This window comes from Periophthalmus magnuspinnatus, chromosome 11 (assembly GCF_009829125.3).
Source record: "Periophthalmus magnuspinnatus isolate fPerMag1 chromosome 11, fPerMag1.2.pri, whole genome shotgun sequence".
Classification (NCBI taxonomy): Eukaryota; Metazoa; Chordata; class Actinopteri; order Gobiiformes; family Gobiidae; genus Periophthalmus; species Periophthalmus magnuspinnatus.
Genome location: NC_047136.2, coordinates 3664444 through 3678578, shown reverse-complemented (window position 1 = coordinate 3678578; position 14135 = coordinate 3664444). Strand labels below are relative to the sequence as shown.

The 14135-nt window shown below is 40.2% G+C and overlaps 1 protein-coding gene across 2 annotated transcripts; it reads left to right on the top strand.

Annotated features, from left to right (window-relative positions):
• The first annotated feature begins 696 nt into the window (after nt 1–696).
• topaz1 (testis and ovary specific TOPAZ 1) lies at nt 697–12505 on the top strand. 2 transcript variants are annotated; one of them, XM_055225374.1, is made up of 20 exons: nt 697–987; nt 1422–3734; nt 3801–3838; nt 3918–3997; nt 4245–4285; nt 4430–4497; nt 4570–4625; nt 4892–4978; nt 5087–5144; nt 5223–5374; nt 5457–5549; nt 5613–5716; nt 5803–5857; nt 7636–7804; nt 9056–9156; nt 9223–9388; nt 10257–10409; nt 10530–10733; nt 10808–10994; nt 11539–12505. In XM_055225374.1, the coding sequence occupies exons 2-20, from the start codon at nt 1642–1644 to the stop codon at nt 11741–11743; spliced, it is 4110 nt and encodes a 1369-aa protein (XP_055081349.1). In that variant the 5' UTR covers nt 697–987; nt 1422–1641; the 3' UTR covers nt 11744–12505. The 2 variants fall into 2 exon arrangements, with proteins under 2 accessions (XP_055081349.1, XP_055081350.1); XM_055225375.1 differs by having other exon boundaries at nt 726–987; nt 1372–3734.
• The last annotated feature ends 1630 nt before the right edge of the window (nt 12506–14135 follow it).

Genomic DNA, 14135 nt, shown 5'->3' with positions numbered 1-14135 from the left:
AAAACTGAAAAATAAAGTTTATGTTTGTGCTGTTTTACTCGTGTTACTCTGACAGTTGCTTTTTAGGGGTATTTTTACTTTTTAGTTTAGATTTTTAAACAGAGTATGCAGATCGTTGTTCAAACATGTTTTTTTTTTTACTGTTTAATCAAGTTATGGGGTAGGACTGGATAAGTTTTCTTCTTCCCACTCCTTTTTGAGCTTGTATGAGAACAGATTTGTGCTTTAAATGTACCTGTGCTCTAAATAAAAATAAAAAAAGGCTGATCTAATATGGCCAAAATGATGTATCCCAAACAGTATACTATTACGAAGTTTTGTGCATATTTTACTTAGTATTTACCTTTTAAGATGGATTTATATTTGCAAATTATGAACATTATAGGTCTGTGCATTAAAGTTCTAATGTAGGAAAACTATTTGCAGTAGGCGCATAAACGGGAATCACAAACTTGTGCGTCTCTGTTGCATTGCGCAGACGCAGTAACAAAAGGAAAAGATCTATTAAAATAATGGTTCTACTGTAAATACAATTAGCTATGTTTTATTTTTAAATGATGTAAAAGGCCCTAAACGGTTTTAATAGTTTATAAGTTGTGTTGATAAGTTGTCGAGCTTTAAATCTAATCTAAATGGATCCATTTTATTAAAAGGTAAAAAAAAAAACCCAGACGCATGCGCAGACAGGAAGCGCTCACAACACCAGGCGCATGCGCAGACAGGACGCGCTCGCAGCACCAGGCGCATGCGCAGACCGGACGCACTCACAAGTCAAGTTCGCGCGCTGCTTCTGAAATAAAAGAAAAAAAGTGAAATAAAAAGGGAAATAAAAGACGACTGGAGTTTAAGAAACATTCAGCTCATAAATTAAAAGAGGTTTATCAGAGCAGACGCTGTAAGGCCCGGGCAGGAGGCTGGAGTCAGTCTGGAAATAACCAAGACCCTGTGCAGAGTTTATTTAGTGAAGTGTCAGCCTCCCCAGGACCAGTAGGTGAACTTCATGTCTTTATTTAACCCGTGTTCCCTTCTTTCCAAAGTATGAATGCATCTACTCAGTTTGAAACCATGTAACAGTTTTTTTAAACGTTTGTACTTTCAAATCAGTTACTTTGCAGAGCTAACTCCGCGCTAAGCTAATCCTGCTAAAGTTAACGGCTCTTGGCTCCACGCTGTTAGCTTTTCTCTTTGACAAATCAATTACACTTTTTGGGTTGTCTCTAAAGTTGAAATGTGTGAAAAGTGTTCCATGTCTCCACAGCTCAGGGGTTATGGCTTAACTTTCAAATATAGATTTTATATGTGAGAAAACAGGGCTGTGGAAATATTGTTGTTCTAGCTCTAAAGTCTCATTTTATATCTTTTTACTTACAGGTTTTGGTGAATATATTCATGTACTTCCTTTTGTGTTTGTTAACTCCCAGAGGGTCTTAAGAGGAGCTGCACCTTATGGCTGTCACACAGAAGAGCAGACTGCAGTAAGTAAAGCCCAGCACCATACTGACTGTTCTCTTACATGAAAACCTCTGCCCCAGAGTGAACCTCTGCAGCCTCTACCCCTACTGTGTCAAATGCAAGCACAAGTGCAGCTTTGTGCTTCCAGATCATGCCAAATCAAAACTAGATCACTGCTTTACCAAAGAAATGAGAGCTGGGTTTAGGTTTAGGCCTGGCTGTCTGGGCCAGAAGAAAACATCATTTAATGAAAGTGTTCAAGTTGTACATAATGGACAAGTGCTCAGGTTAGAGGCAAAGCCAAATGAGCAAAATGACCAAAATAAGGATGTGACAAACGACACTGATCCAGGGGCATCAGCGAGTCATGGAGGACGTGAAAACAGTGAGTCTGCCTCCTGCTCCAGTGAACACAGACTCAAGCTGAGCCTGAACGGCATGAAAAAATATACTGATCAGAACCAAAACATTTTGGAAAAGGCTCTACATACTGACACCGTAAAGACTCTACATACTGACAACATGGAGCTAGGTGAGAAGGCAGACATTTTGTCCCATTCCCATCTCAAAAAACATTTTTGCTTGGACCCATTTGGATCTGTTAATTATGTAATATATGAAGGTCAGTCAGATCCAGTGTGTCTTGAAGGAGAATACAGAGGTGGACAGTCACTGAACCTAAATGGCCCTAGTGCAGAGGACCTGGACTTCTCCTGCCAAAGGGTCAGAGTTTACCAAGGAAAGACCAGCACCACATGCGCACGCACGTATTTAACATGGCCATTTTTGTCAAGAGAAAAAAGGCCCGAAGCTGCAGGAAACGGAGACATATTTCATATTTCACCTTTTCAGAGCAAACTGATTGGAAATGAACCCACAGATCCAGTGTGTCTTGAAGGAGAATACAGAGGTGGACAGTCACTGAACCTAAATGGCCTTAGTGCAGAGGACCTGGACTTCTCCTGCCAAAGGGTCAGAGTTTACCAAGGAAAGACCAGCACCACATGCGCACGCACGTATTTAACATGGCCATTTTTGTCAAGAGAAAAAAGGCCCGAAGCTGCAGGAAACGGAGACATATTTCATATTTCATCTTTTCAGAGCAAACTGATCGGAAATGAACCCACAGATCCAGATCAGCTTCCACAACAGAGCTCTTCTATTTCCAACCAAAGGGAAGGGAGTAAGGAAAAAAACCAAGAAGAGACTTTAAACAAGACTAAAGATTCTGTGGGTTTGTCTTCAGACTTTATAAACATAACATACATAAACAGGCCGTATTCATCACACTCGTCTGAACAATGTGTGACGATGCTTCCACAAAAACAGAACTGTTTTTGTAAAGATATCGCTACAGCTGAGTCACCCACTCCAAATAACGACAATGGCAGGTCTACGCCTTCTCCATCCAGACTGGGCTTGACACAAACTGCCCCCATTATGTTTACGGCATCTTTAATAGACTCCAGTAGCTGTTTAAGTAGTGACTCCAGTTTATCGTCTCCTGTCCCAACACCAGCGCTCCTGTCTTTAGGATCGTCTCCTGTCTTTACGATCACACTCCCACAAGTTCATAGTTTATACGGCTTGGACTCAAATGATTCCTGTGACTCCCCTTTTGTCCTGCCTCAAAACATGGAAGTGTCTCCGGATGAAACTGGTACAAGTCTCAGTCCTCCAAAACTGGAGCCATATTTCAAAACTACGCCTTTAATTCAAAAGTCTGACCCGTCTATAGACCCTGATATTCTGCTTCCGCCTCTGCTTTCTCCTCTCAACTCACCTCTGCAGCACGTCGTTTCTACAGCTTCAGTTGAGTCTGAAAGTAAAAACGGTGATACGTACAAACACAAAATGGCTCCTGAAAATCACACTCCAGAAATACATGAAGTTAGAGAAAGGGATCATGAGTGTGGCTGGCAACAAAACAAAACTACCTCAACTTATAATGACGAGGAGCTGTTCTCAGACACGCCTCCACCTCCCTCTGCTGCTTTGAACGACTCCAGCTCTTGCCCCAGCTGTTCTGAAAGCAACGGGGAACCTTCTACAGACAAAGACTCGTGTACATCTCAGCAGTCAGAAAACCAAAGTCCTGAAGAGGATTGGGAGAAGCCTGAAGCACTGGATGAGATCGAAGCTTACGAACAAGACATTCTGCTCGTTGATGTTTTCAGAGACGACCCTGATCTATTTGAAAACCTACCGCAGAAAAGTATCTTGAAGCTGGGGCCTGTCAAAATGATCCCCCCTGTCCCTGAGTCATCCAAGAAAATGCAAAGGTATTTCTACTTGTATGTTTAGTTTGTGTAGTTAGCGAGGCAAAGTACTGACTGAATCTCTTGCAGTGTTGCTCCTGTCCATCTCGACTTCCTGCACAGTTCAGGTACGCTCCAAAAAGCCGTGTTTCTATGTCTGCTTTCCCACAACAATGACCTCATTATTTTAAACCTGTGTCTGTTCAGAGGACAGCCCCCGAAGATCCTGGAGACCCCAGTGCACCTCTGCTCTGCACAGTAACACTAAAAAACATGTCAAGATCACGGTAATTTTTGCCATTTCCTGCAGAAAAATTGTATCTCTGCCACTTATTTTAAGTCAAGATTTAAATGATGAGATATGAATATGTTTTAGCCATTTTGTCAATATTATCTGGACAATTATTTGAAACTTGGAAAAGAGAAAGATTTAAGTGTAGCATTTTTATTTGAATTTATAATGTTTTGCAGTATTTTTATTAAATATTTAAACACATATTTTAATAAAGACATGTTACAATATTATGTTTTTAGGGTTCAGCTGAAGCCAGAGTTTTGAATTCTGAAGAAGAGAGGTGTGTATTTTTAATATGTTCTCATGTTTAAAAAAGAGATTTAAGGCTCAGTGTTTTTCTCACCTGGTTAAATAAAGGTTAATAATAATAATAAAAAAAAACTTTTATGTTTAAATTTTTGCTGACAAAATGTTTTATTTACAGAACTGAACTCTTTCCAACTGAAAATCATTGCTATAATCACATTTCCTCCAAACTGGTCTCAAGACTTGGTGAGAAAACACTTTAATTATGATGAAAATAATAATTATATCTCTGTAAATAACTATTGAACTGTTGTGCAGGGCCTCGGAGCTCAAACTCACTCAGTGCTTCTGGTCTGAGATGGCCAAAACCTGCAGTAAGTGACAGAGAGACAGTGGCTTTTTTTTTTTTACATGTGGCTCAAAATCTCATTAATATCAGATTTTTGGAGTTATAAAAATGATTAAAATTAAATGTAAACAGCAAAAACATCTGATTTCTGTCTGATCATCTATCTCTCACTTCAAATTCTGCTGTTTACATTCATTTAAATAACAGAAATCAGGTTTTAATCAGACTTTGACGCATGTGAACGAGGGCAGAACAAGTATTTAAAAAAACTAACATTGTTTAAATTTTCAGTACTGTAGAAAATACTTCAGTAACTCGCAAAGCTGCGTCTTTAAAATGTGTCGTTTCCACCACGTGCCAATGGAGGGGGATGAGAAGGTGAGTGTCACATGTCTCCACCTGCCACACGTCTGCAGAGGCAACAACGCCCTCTAATGTTTGCTGCTGGTAATAGATTTTTTTCTGTCTTAATTTTTTTGTATGTAGTTTTGTACGGAAACTGTGGCACGGTTTATGAAAACGCCAGCATGTCTTCATAAAGCAGGTGTGTTTTGTGTTTTTATTTTAACATAATGCTAATTTGTCAAAGTTAAACGAGTTCTGTTAATGTTTTGTTCTGCAGGAGCTGTGTTTACGAGCTACTACCAAAACAACACACCCGGCGCGTTCTTTTCTAAACCGGTGCTCGCGTCTCTTCTTCGGAGTCTTCTTCAAGCTGGAATGTTGTCCGATGTTTTCTCAGTGATCCAAACCAGTTTGACCCATAACATCGTGGTCAGTGGCGTTTTTTTCACCTGCATCGTGCACAGGTTTTATCGTATACACTCACTTTGTTTATATTTGTTGGTGTTTCCAGCCTGAACATGAGTTTCTCCTCGACCTTTTCAACATCATCAGAGAAAAAAACCTCGTCAGCTTTGTCCCAGAACTTGTGCAGCTCACATTTAAGGTAACACAAATTGATAACATTGAACTGGAACTCTTTAAACGACATAAACCCTTTTGTTTACAGATGGCTGCTGCAGGTTTACCTCTGAGTCTGGACTGTCTGGACTATGTGAAAAATACTCCTCAAACACTTCCTTCTAATTCTCCACAAACTATTTCTGGACACAGGTGACCGGACCAGTTAGCGAAACCTTCCTAAGCTATAATTTTCTCTTATCTGTAGTATCTTACCTGATTTTTATGTATTTTTAAAGATCGGTAACGCCTTCAGAGCACTTCTACTTGGCGCACGCTGTGGTGGAGATGGAGGTGAGTAAATAGAACATTGTTTACATGTTGTCTGTGCTGGTGTTTGTCTGATAGGCCTGTCACGATAACGACAATATCGACTTGTATAAACTATTTGGTAACTAATAATGAAACTATGGCGTACGTTGAATATGTTTCTGAATTTGTATAAACGACAACAAACATAGAGCCAGATTTTATGTTATTAGACTAAAAATTCATGACATGAATTACCACTGCGATGTTTTTTTGTCTTTCTTCAGCCTGTTACTGTGTCTTAAAGCTACCATCTGTACATTTATTTGATTTGTTTAACCAGTAGATGGCAGATGTGAGACCTGTTCCCCTCCTACAGTGTCTATAACGTCTCTTCAGTATTTAAAAAAAAAGTCTTACAAAGGCAGTTAATCAGTCTTGTTCTGTTGTACTCAGTGGTTTCCAAAGTGTTTGACCTCATTTAACCCTTAAAGACTGAGCACATTATAGACCATTATAGCTCACCTAGACTTTTTTTCTTTTTCGAGCCATAAAAATCATGTTTTTTTTTCACACAACTACCTCTATTTTACACATCCATCCTTATTTTTCCTTTGATGCATCAAATAACTGACTGAGACAACCCTGCGGCTCCTGCGCTCTGATTGGTCGTCTTTGAGGGACAACGTAAGGACATGACCGTAATGACAGTAACATATTTAAAGAGCCCCATGCCTCTGCTTTGAGACGCCCTTTGAATTTAGATGATGGCACAATTGGTTGCAAAGTTACGGTAAATCCGCAACAGCGAGTCTTTCAGTGACGATAGGATCCGATGCTATAAGGTTAATTCACTTTTATATGGATCCGTTAATCACATGAAGCACATCAAGACGGACTGGATTTCTTGCCGTGTTTTCGCTGTAGCAGAGACTCATCAATCACGTCTGTATCTTTTGCTTTAGTTCAGTAATGTCCCGTATCTTTAACACCGCCCGATATAAAGATGTTCCTCAGATGTTCTTGTCCCACTTCTTTCTCTCTGACACTGTCCCTGTCTCCATAAATGTCTTGTTTCATGCATGAATAGCCGGACGTGATGGTTTGTCTCTTCCAGACTTTGTTCTGTTGTTTCGTTGAGTCTGCGGTTCACATTTTGTCTCAGTAAACCATGATCCACACTGTGCTTCTCTTGAGGAGGAGACATTTCTTAGAGGTTCATTCAAAACGATGCCTCTTTAATCAACACGATGCCTGAACTACAAAAATGCAACGTGATTAAAAACTTTTATAACCACAGAGTACAACAGAACAAATCTAATTAATATGTTATCACTTGCTTTTGTAATTAAAATTTAAAATTGTAGAGAGACTTTGTGGACACCTTATACACATTATTTGGGGTCAATATTATCGTGTTACTTTTTCTTTGCATTACTGGGAAATTTTGGGGTATTTTTTGACTATATGATCAGATTTAAACCGTAAAAGTTTGAATTAATAACTTGTCTGACTCTTTACAGGCACAAACTAATGACTAAAGTGTTTCATTCTGCTGGTTATTTATTTCAGCTCATGATTTTTAACAATATTGTAGATTTAGAATAGTTTTGTGCTTTAAATCTGCTCGTGTTTTTGCGTCAGTGGCATAAATTAGTTTCAATATTATCATTTGTTGTCTATATTTACATCAGAGATACGTCAAACTTCAGAACGCGTTATCGTCACAGGTCTATCGTCTTGTCTTTCTGAGGTTTCCACTGCTGCGCGCTCTTGTAATCATTTCTGAGTTTTAAAAATTGTATGTGTGTGTTTGATGTCAGCTTTGTACCAAACAACAAGACTGGAAAAGACTGGGGGAGGTTTTCAAATCCATCTGTCAATCAGCCCAAGTGAGCCAAGTGGAGCGCATCAGTGGACGAATAGCAGTGGCCCTCCTCTCCGAGAGCAAAGACAGGCTCACTCTGCCGTTTGCCGCCTTCGCCGAGACGGGTATTTGAAAGAATTTTGACTCAGAAGTGCACTTTATGTTGTCAGGCAGATCCAGGACAACATCCGTGTGTATTTTTTATGTAGAGTGAGATCAGTCTGGTCCCCATGTCCAGTGTTGCGTCCATAGACTGTGTAAAGAAGTGAACTGAGTGAGTGCGACGTCACCCACAGCGTTCAGCTCCAAATGAAGCTAATCGAGGCTAGCAGTTATGAAACTCTGCTTCAAATTAGCTGCTATATTTGGAATTATAACCGCGAGTATCATAGCAACCAAAGAGCCAATCTGGAGCGAGGCTGTTGGAGGTAATGGCCCGTCACTTAGCAACGCTGTCAATCAAACCTGTTGCTAACGCTACCAGGAGTGACCTCAGGGAAAGAAGGCACCTGCTTTGTGTCTTTTTTTATTTATTTATTTAAAAGGGACAATGCACATTAATAAACACCAGTAAAAAATACACGTGTAAATGTGCCGAAGTTTGCTGCACAGCTAATTTTCATTCGCAGTCCCTCAACATCTAAAACGAGACAAGAGACAGGACAACACAAACAACAATCAAACAACTCCACAGATCACAAAAAATTCACACTCCATACGGCCTAAGTGACTATTTATAAAGTGCGTATGTGGCTAAAGTGCTTCCAGTAATTTTAAGGTGCTGTTTTCATGTTCATATTTTGATTTACGGACACAATAGCGAACTAAAAACCCCAGGATCATGTAGAGCGGGTTAATCCGAACATTTTAAGACCAAAATGACGAGTCTGACAGCAGCAGGTACAGAGAGAGGAGCGATGGGAGTTGATGGAGCCGGAAGCACACCCATGATCACTTCCTATTTGGAACGCGGCGGCTAGCAACATCGCTACGTCCATTTATATAAACAGTCTATCAAGCCCAGTCAAACATGATCGTCCAATCAGATCCGTATTTTTTTTCAGGAGCTCATTGGTCGCCTATGATCTACAAATAAAATCAACATTTTCTCCCCCCAAATGAACAGTTTAGTGCTTTGCTCATAGATTCTACAAAAATTCGCCATGTTTTTCAGGCCCCTGTGATGTTTTTTTCCTTTATTATTTCCGATGCGGTGAACTATGCCTGTCCCTGATTGGCTAACCCACCTGTCAATAACAAACATTTGAAAACGGGGACCAGACTCACATCTTAAAGTATTGAAAACATGTTTGTTCTGAATCCCAGGCAACACTTTATGTGGATTAAATACGCAGTCCTGTGTTATGTTTTTGCAGCTGGTCACGGTGCGGATGAGGACGGCCCTGTTAAATGTTGTCTTGGTAGAATTGGAGTTTCGCTCATGTTGCGATATCATAAAACTCACCAGTGGGCGAAGGTAAAGACGAAACGCATGTTATTTTAGTTTGTCGTTTTGATTTTAGTTTTTGTTTTTCCTAAATAGGGTCAAAAAGTTGTGGAAGTTCTGTCTGCGGTAAAGGTCAGATACGCGACAATGAAAGGATTGTTTGGGAATGAAGACGGCACGTCACGCTGCTGCCTCGTATCCGTGGCAACTGAGCTCTTCCTTTTAAATGGGAGCGTTGAAGGAGCTTTAAACACATTAAGAGGTAATGCAGTAATGGTATTAGCGATGGGACTTTCGGCTCTTTTATGGGATCCGAATCATTGGGATTTGTTCGTGTCAAAGAGCCGTTCAAAAGACTGGCTCTTTAACTGTTTGTTTATGTGACAGAAGCCGATGTGAGAACTCATTTAACAACAAGCTAATCACAGAATGAAACGAGCTTAAATGTGTTTAAACCGGTTCAAACTGACAGTGAGAGTGTGTTTACCCTTTCAAATTATGCATAATCTGAATAATAATAATAATAATTTTAAAAAACGAACTGTTATTACAATGTCAGATGTGTGTTTTTGTGCACAAAGCTCTCACTTGTGTCGCTTCTGTTCCGATTCTTGTGTTGGTTCAGCCTTAATCAGTATAAAAATGCAAACAAGTTAGAAATATCTGTGTAAACCCTCAGTTGTCCAGGTCTGATCCATAATAAAAGCAAAATATCAAGTCATCTTCTTCAGTTCTGGTCAGATTACTGCTGGACACTGCCTCATATCTGTCTGAAGGGAGGAGCTAACGACACTGAAGCTAACACACCTGTTGTAGACCTAGCTAACAAACAGAAAATGTAAACAATAGGTGTGTAAGTATTAGTAAGTGTTTGTATAAGGCAGTGTCCAGCAGTAAACTGACCAGAACTGAAGCAGCCAAATGTCTTCACCACTACAGCTTTTTTTCCAGTTGACAGATTTAATATTTTTCTTTTACTGTGCAAATTAAACTGAAAAAGCTGTTTTAAAAATGATATCCGGATCTAATCTTTCACGTTGAAGGAAAAGAGCCGACTCCTTCACACACTAAATGATATTAAAACATGTTGAAACGTGGAATAATAACACATTGGTCTGTGGTTTATGCAGAGAATGAGTGGTTCCTGACGTCCAGCGCGTGGCCTTGTGAAGCTGTGGACCTGGAGAAGCGAACTCATGTGTTGTTGTGTTTGGCGGAGAAAACGTCTCACAGAGATACTCTCGAGGTCCTCAGCAATCTGCCTGGACTTAAGGAGCCAAACGGTAAAACTGTGATGTCTTCTGCGCTGGTTTGGTGCTCGTGTTGAACCATTTTTTATCATAGACTGTGTCCTCTCTCTGTACCTGCTGCTGTCAGACTCATCAGTTTCTATCCAACCTTAGGCCACATCGACATCTCCAAGTACACTCCTTTCTTCACTGCTCATCTGCAAGTGTGCCTAGACCGACAGATTCTGGTGTTAGCGTCAGATCTGGTGGACTTCATGCTCGACAAAAACTTACCAGTGGACCATGCCATGCTGCACACGCTTCTGCATAAACTCGGGAAACAGAATTTTTGGCTCAAGGCACGAGAAATCTTCAAAAGTAAGTGTCAGGGGTCAAAGCGCAGGCACCACCGTGAGTCCATGTTCGGTGATTTCATTCTGATCTCTTCCCAGACTCGATGAGCAAAGGCTACCACCCCGAGGTGTGTGCCCCCCTCGGACTGAAGACTCTGGTGGTCCCGTCTCAGCTCGGAGAAATCGAACTGGCTCTCACGTTTGAGATGTTTATTACGATGAATGCGACTTCCATTTTGGCTCTCCCAGAAGGCACCTCATCTACCCTGACCATCACTCTTAAAAGGTAAGTAAAAATGGAATACTTTAAAAAAATAAAGTGGAACTAGTCTGTTTTATCTGATTTTATATATATATGAAGTATTTATAAAATGTGTAAACAAGGTAAGGCAAGTTTATTTTTGAAGTACTTTGTGTATGAATTGAGCTATTCAAAGTGCTTTGCAGAATGAGAAAGACTTTAAAATCACAATACAACAAATCAAAACCTAAATAATCATCATAAAAGGAACATTAAAAGAGAAGAGACAGAGACCTGTCTCACATCTTCAGGAAGAATGTTCCAGGTTTAAACTGCACAAAACTGAAACACTGATTCCCCATATTTAGTCCTGGTTTAGTCCTGGTTTAGTCCTGGTTTAGTCCTGGTTTAGTCCTGGTTTAGTCCTGATTCAGTCCTGGTTTAGTCCTGAGATGGTTCATATGACACTAACATGCTGGAAATATCACAGACATGTCTCTTTTAAACATTCACTTTTACACATGAGGATGTCGTCTGCTCCTGTGTCGTTTGCACCAAACACACGTCCCATAATCTGTTTCTTTTCTAGAGCTCAAACTTGTGAAAGTGAGTATCTTTCCGCTGGCAGCCGTCTGCTCTCTGCAGCTTCTATTCCACAGCCCAAACTCAGTGTTCATTACACAGGCGTGAACTCCTCCCAGGAGCAGGTCTTCACTCTGGACGTGTCCTCTGCTCGCCGCTGGCTCCGACATAATCATTTATGGGCCAATGAGGTTTGGACCATTTCTGTTTAAAAATATAATAATATCTCCTTCAAATCCATAATACGGTTCAATTCAAAATGCATCCACTGCTGTCTGAAGAATGACTCGAACAGATGAAATCAGAACTGTCACATCACAGATACACACAGAGAGGCGCACACACACAGAACACACATATGTACACACACAGAACACACGTACGTACACACAGAACACACACGCACACACAGAACACACGTACGTACACACAGAACACACACGCACACACAGAACACACATATGTACACACACAGAACACACGTACGTACACACAGAATACACACACACACACAGAACACACACACGCACACACAGAACACACGCACACACAGAACACACACACACAGAACACACACACACAGAACACACATACATCAGCTCACAGATCACCGTTTCTTGTTCTTGTTATAAAATATAATTATTGAGTTGACTTTGTGTTTTTGTCACGTCTTTAGTGATGTTTCTAAATTGTTTTTTATACCTTTGACTGTAAATATAAATGTATATTTATGTGGGTCATTAGTTTTATTGACTGACTGGTTCAAAAGCTGCTTTTCCTTTTACATGGGGTTTTATGAAACAGCTGATCTTACTTTTCAGATGAAAATAAAGTTTGTTTACATCTGTTTGTCTTGTGCGCTTCTGTGTTAGTGGAGGTTTACGTTTCAGGAGGCCTCGTTCTTGTTTCCCTCGTGGTTCGTTCATTAAAATTCTTTGCTTGTTTTCTGTGTTAAACAATAAAGAAATGAAATGATTTGATTTGTCAGTTTTGTTCTCACGTCTGTCACCAGGGGGAGACATTTGTCACATTTATTTGGTCAGTTTTCAAAAGGCTTGTCAAAGTATTTATTTTCTTGGACTCTTTAAACATCTGTTGTCTTTAAAATGTTACACTTTAATTTAAATATGCTGCGACAAACAGGCCACTTCTCCCAAAACAGTTGTGATTTTCTTTCTGGCAGTCGCAGCAGAGCCGTGTTGTGTTTGTGTTTTCTGTGTTTAAGGACGTGGTCGTGTCCTCAGGGGTTTATAATATATGACTTTTTTGTTTTACCTGAAATGAAAATGTGGAACCGTTGTGTTTTTTTTCAGTGTTTTCATTCACTCGTCTGTGTCGGTCATGTTTATTACAGAAATTAGGATAATCTACTATTACTATGACCACCACTACGACTACAACTACTACTAATACAGGTAGTACTGGTGGTGGTAGTAAAGTAAAAACACAAAAAAATATTAAGAATGTGTAACCCACTAAGTTTAACATCAAAGTGCTAAATCTTGTCACTTTCCGTTGGTTTACCAAGGAAGTACGGACACAAGAGGAAGTACAGACACAAGAGGAAGTACAGACGCAAGAGGAAGTACAGACGCAAGAGGAAGTACGGACACAAGAGGAAGTACAGACGCAAGAGGAAGTACAGACACAAGAGGAAGTGCAGACACAAAAAGTACAGACACAAGAGGAAGTAGAATAGGAAGTACAGACGCAAGAGGACGTACAATAGGATGTACAGACACAAGAGGAAGTACAGTTGCAAGAGGAAGTACAGACACGAGGAAGAGCAGACACAAGAGGAAGTACAGACACAAGAGGAAGTACAATAGGATGTACAGACACAAGAGGAAGTACAATAGGAAGTACAGACACAAGAGGAAGTACAATAGGAAGTACAATATGAAGTGCAGACAAGAGGAAGTACAATAGGAAGTACAGACACAAGAGGAAGTACAGACACGAGGAAGAGCAGACACAAGAGGAAGTACAATAGAAAGTACAGACACAAGAGGAAGTACAGACACAAGAGGAAGTACAAACACAAGGAGCGTTTCATCGAGAGCGTAGGTTTGTGAGCAGTTGCTGTCTGTGTCTGTATCATGTGTCACAGCTCAAGTCTCATACATAATTTATTGGCCAAATAACTGAATAGACCGATTTGACTCGTGCACCTACGAGAGCTGAAAGGGCTCATATCACGCTATTCTCTGATCTCTGTTCTAATGTCGTTTCCTCATCGCAAACAGACCATGTTTAACACACAAGCTGCATATTTAGGCTGAGTTCTTCTCTTAAACTGAAAACACTCTGTTCCACCTTGTGATGTCATCATGTGGTGATACAGGAAGTGCTCCACTGTGTTTTTAAACTCCACACACCTTCACTAGAATCATTTGGATCATTTCAGCCTTGGAATTGCTGATCTACTACTGAACTAAAGGTAAAAGGAGCTAAGTTGAAAACCACCACTTCATGACATCACAAGGTAGAACAGAGCAATTTGAGGTTTGGAGATGTACAGACTAATAATAAAGTGTTACTCGTGTGAATGAAACAAAACACAACTCCAGGTCTGTTTTTGAGGAGGAAACAGCATTAGAACAT

Coding starts and splice junctions, on each gene's coding strand:
- topaz1 (XM_055225374.1), top strand. CDS start 1,642: ATGAGAGCTGGGTTTAGGTTTAGGCCTGGCTGTCTGGGCCAGAAGAAA. Junction 3,735..3,800: donor TCATCCAAGAAAATGCAAAG/GTATTTCTACTT, acceptor AATCTCTTGCAG/TGTTGCTCCTGTCCATCTCG. Junction 4,979..5,086: donor CAATGGAGGGGGATGAGAAG/GTGAGTGTCACA, acceptor TTTTGTATGTAG/TTTTGTACGGAAACTGTGGC.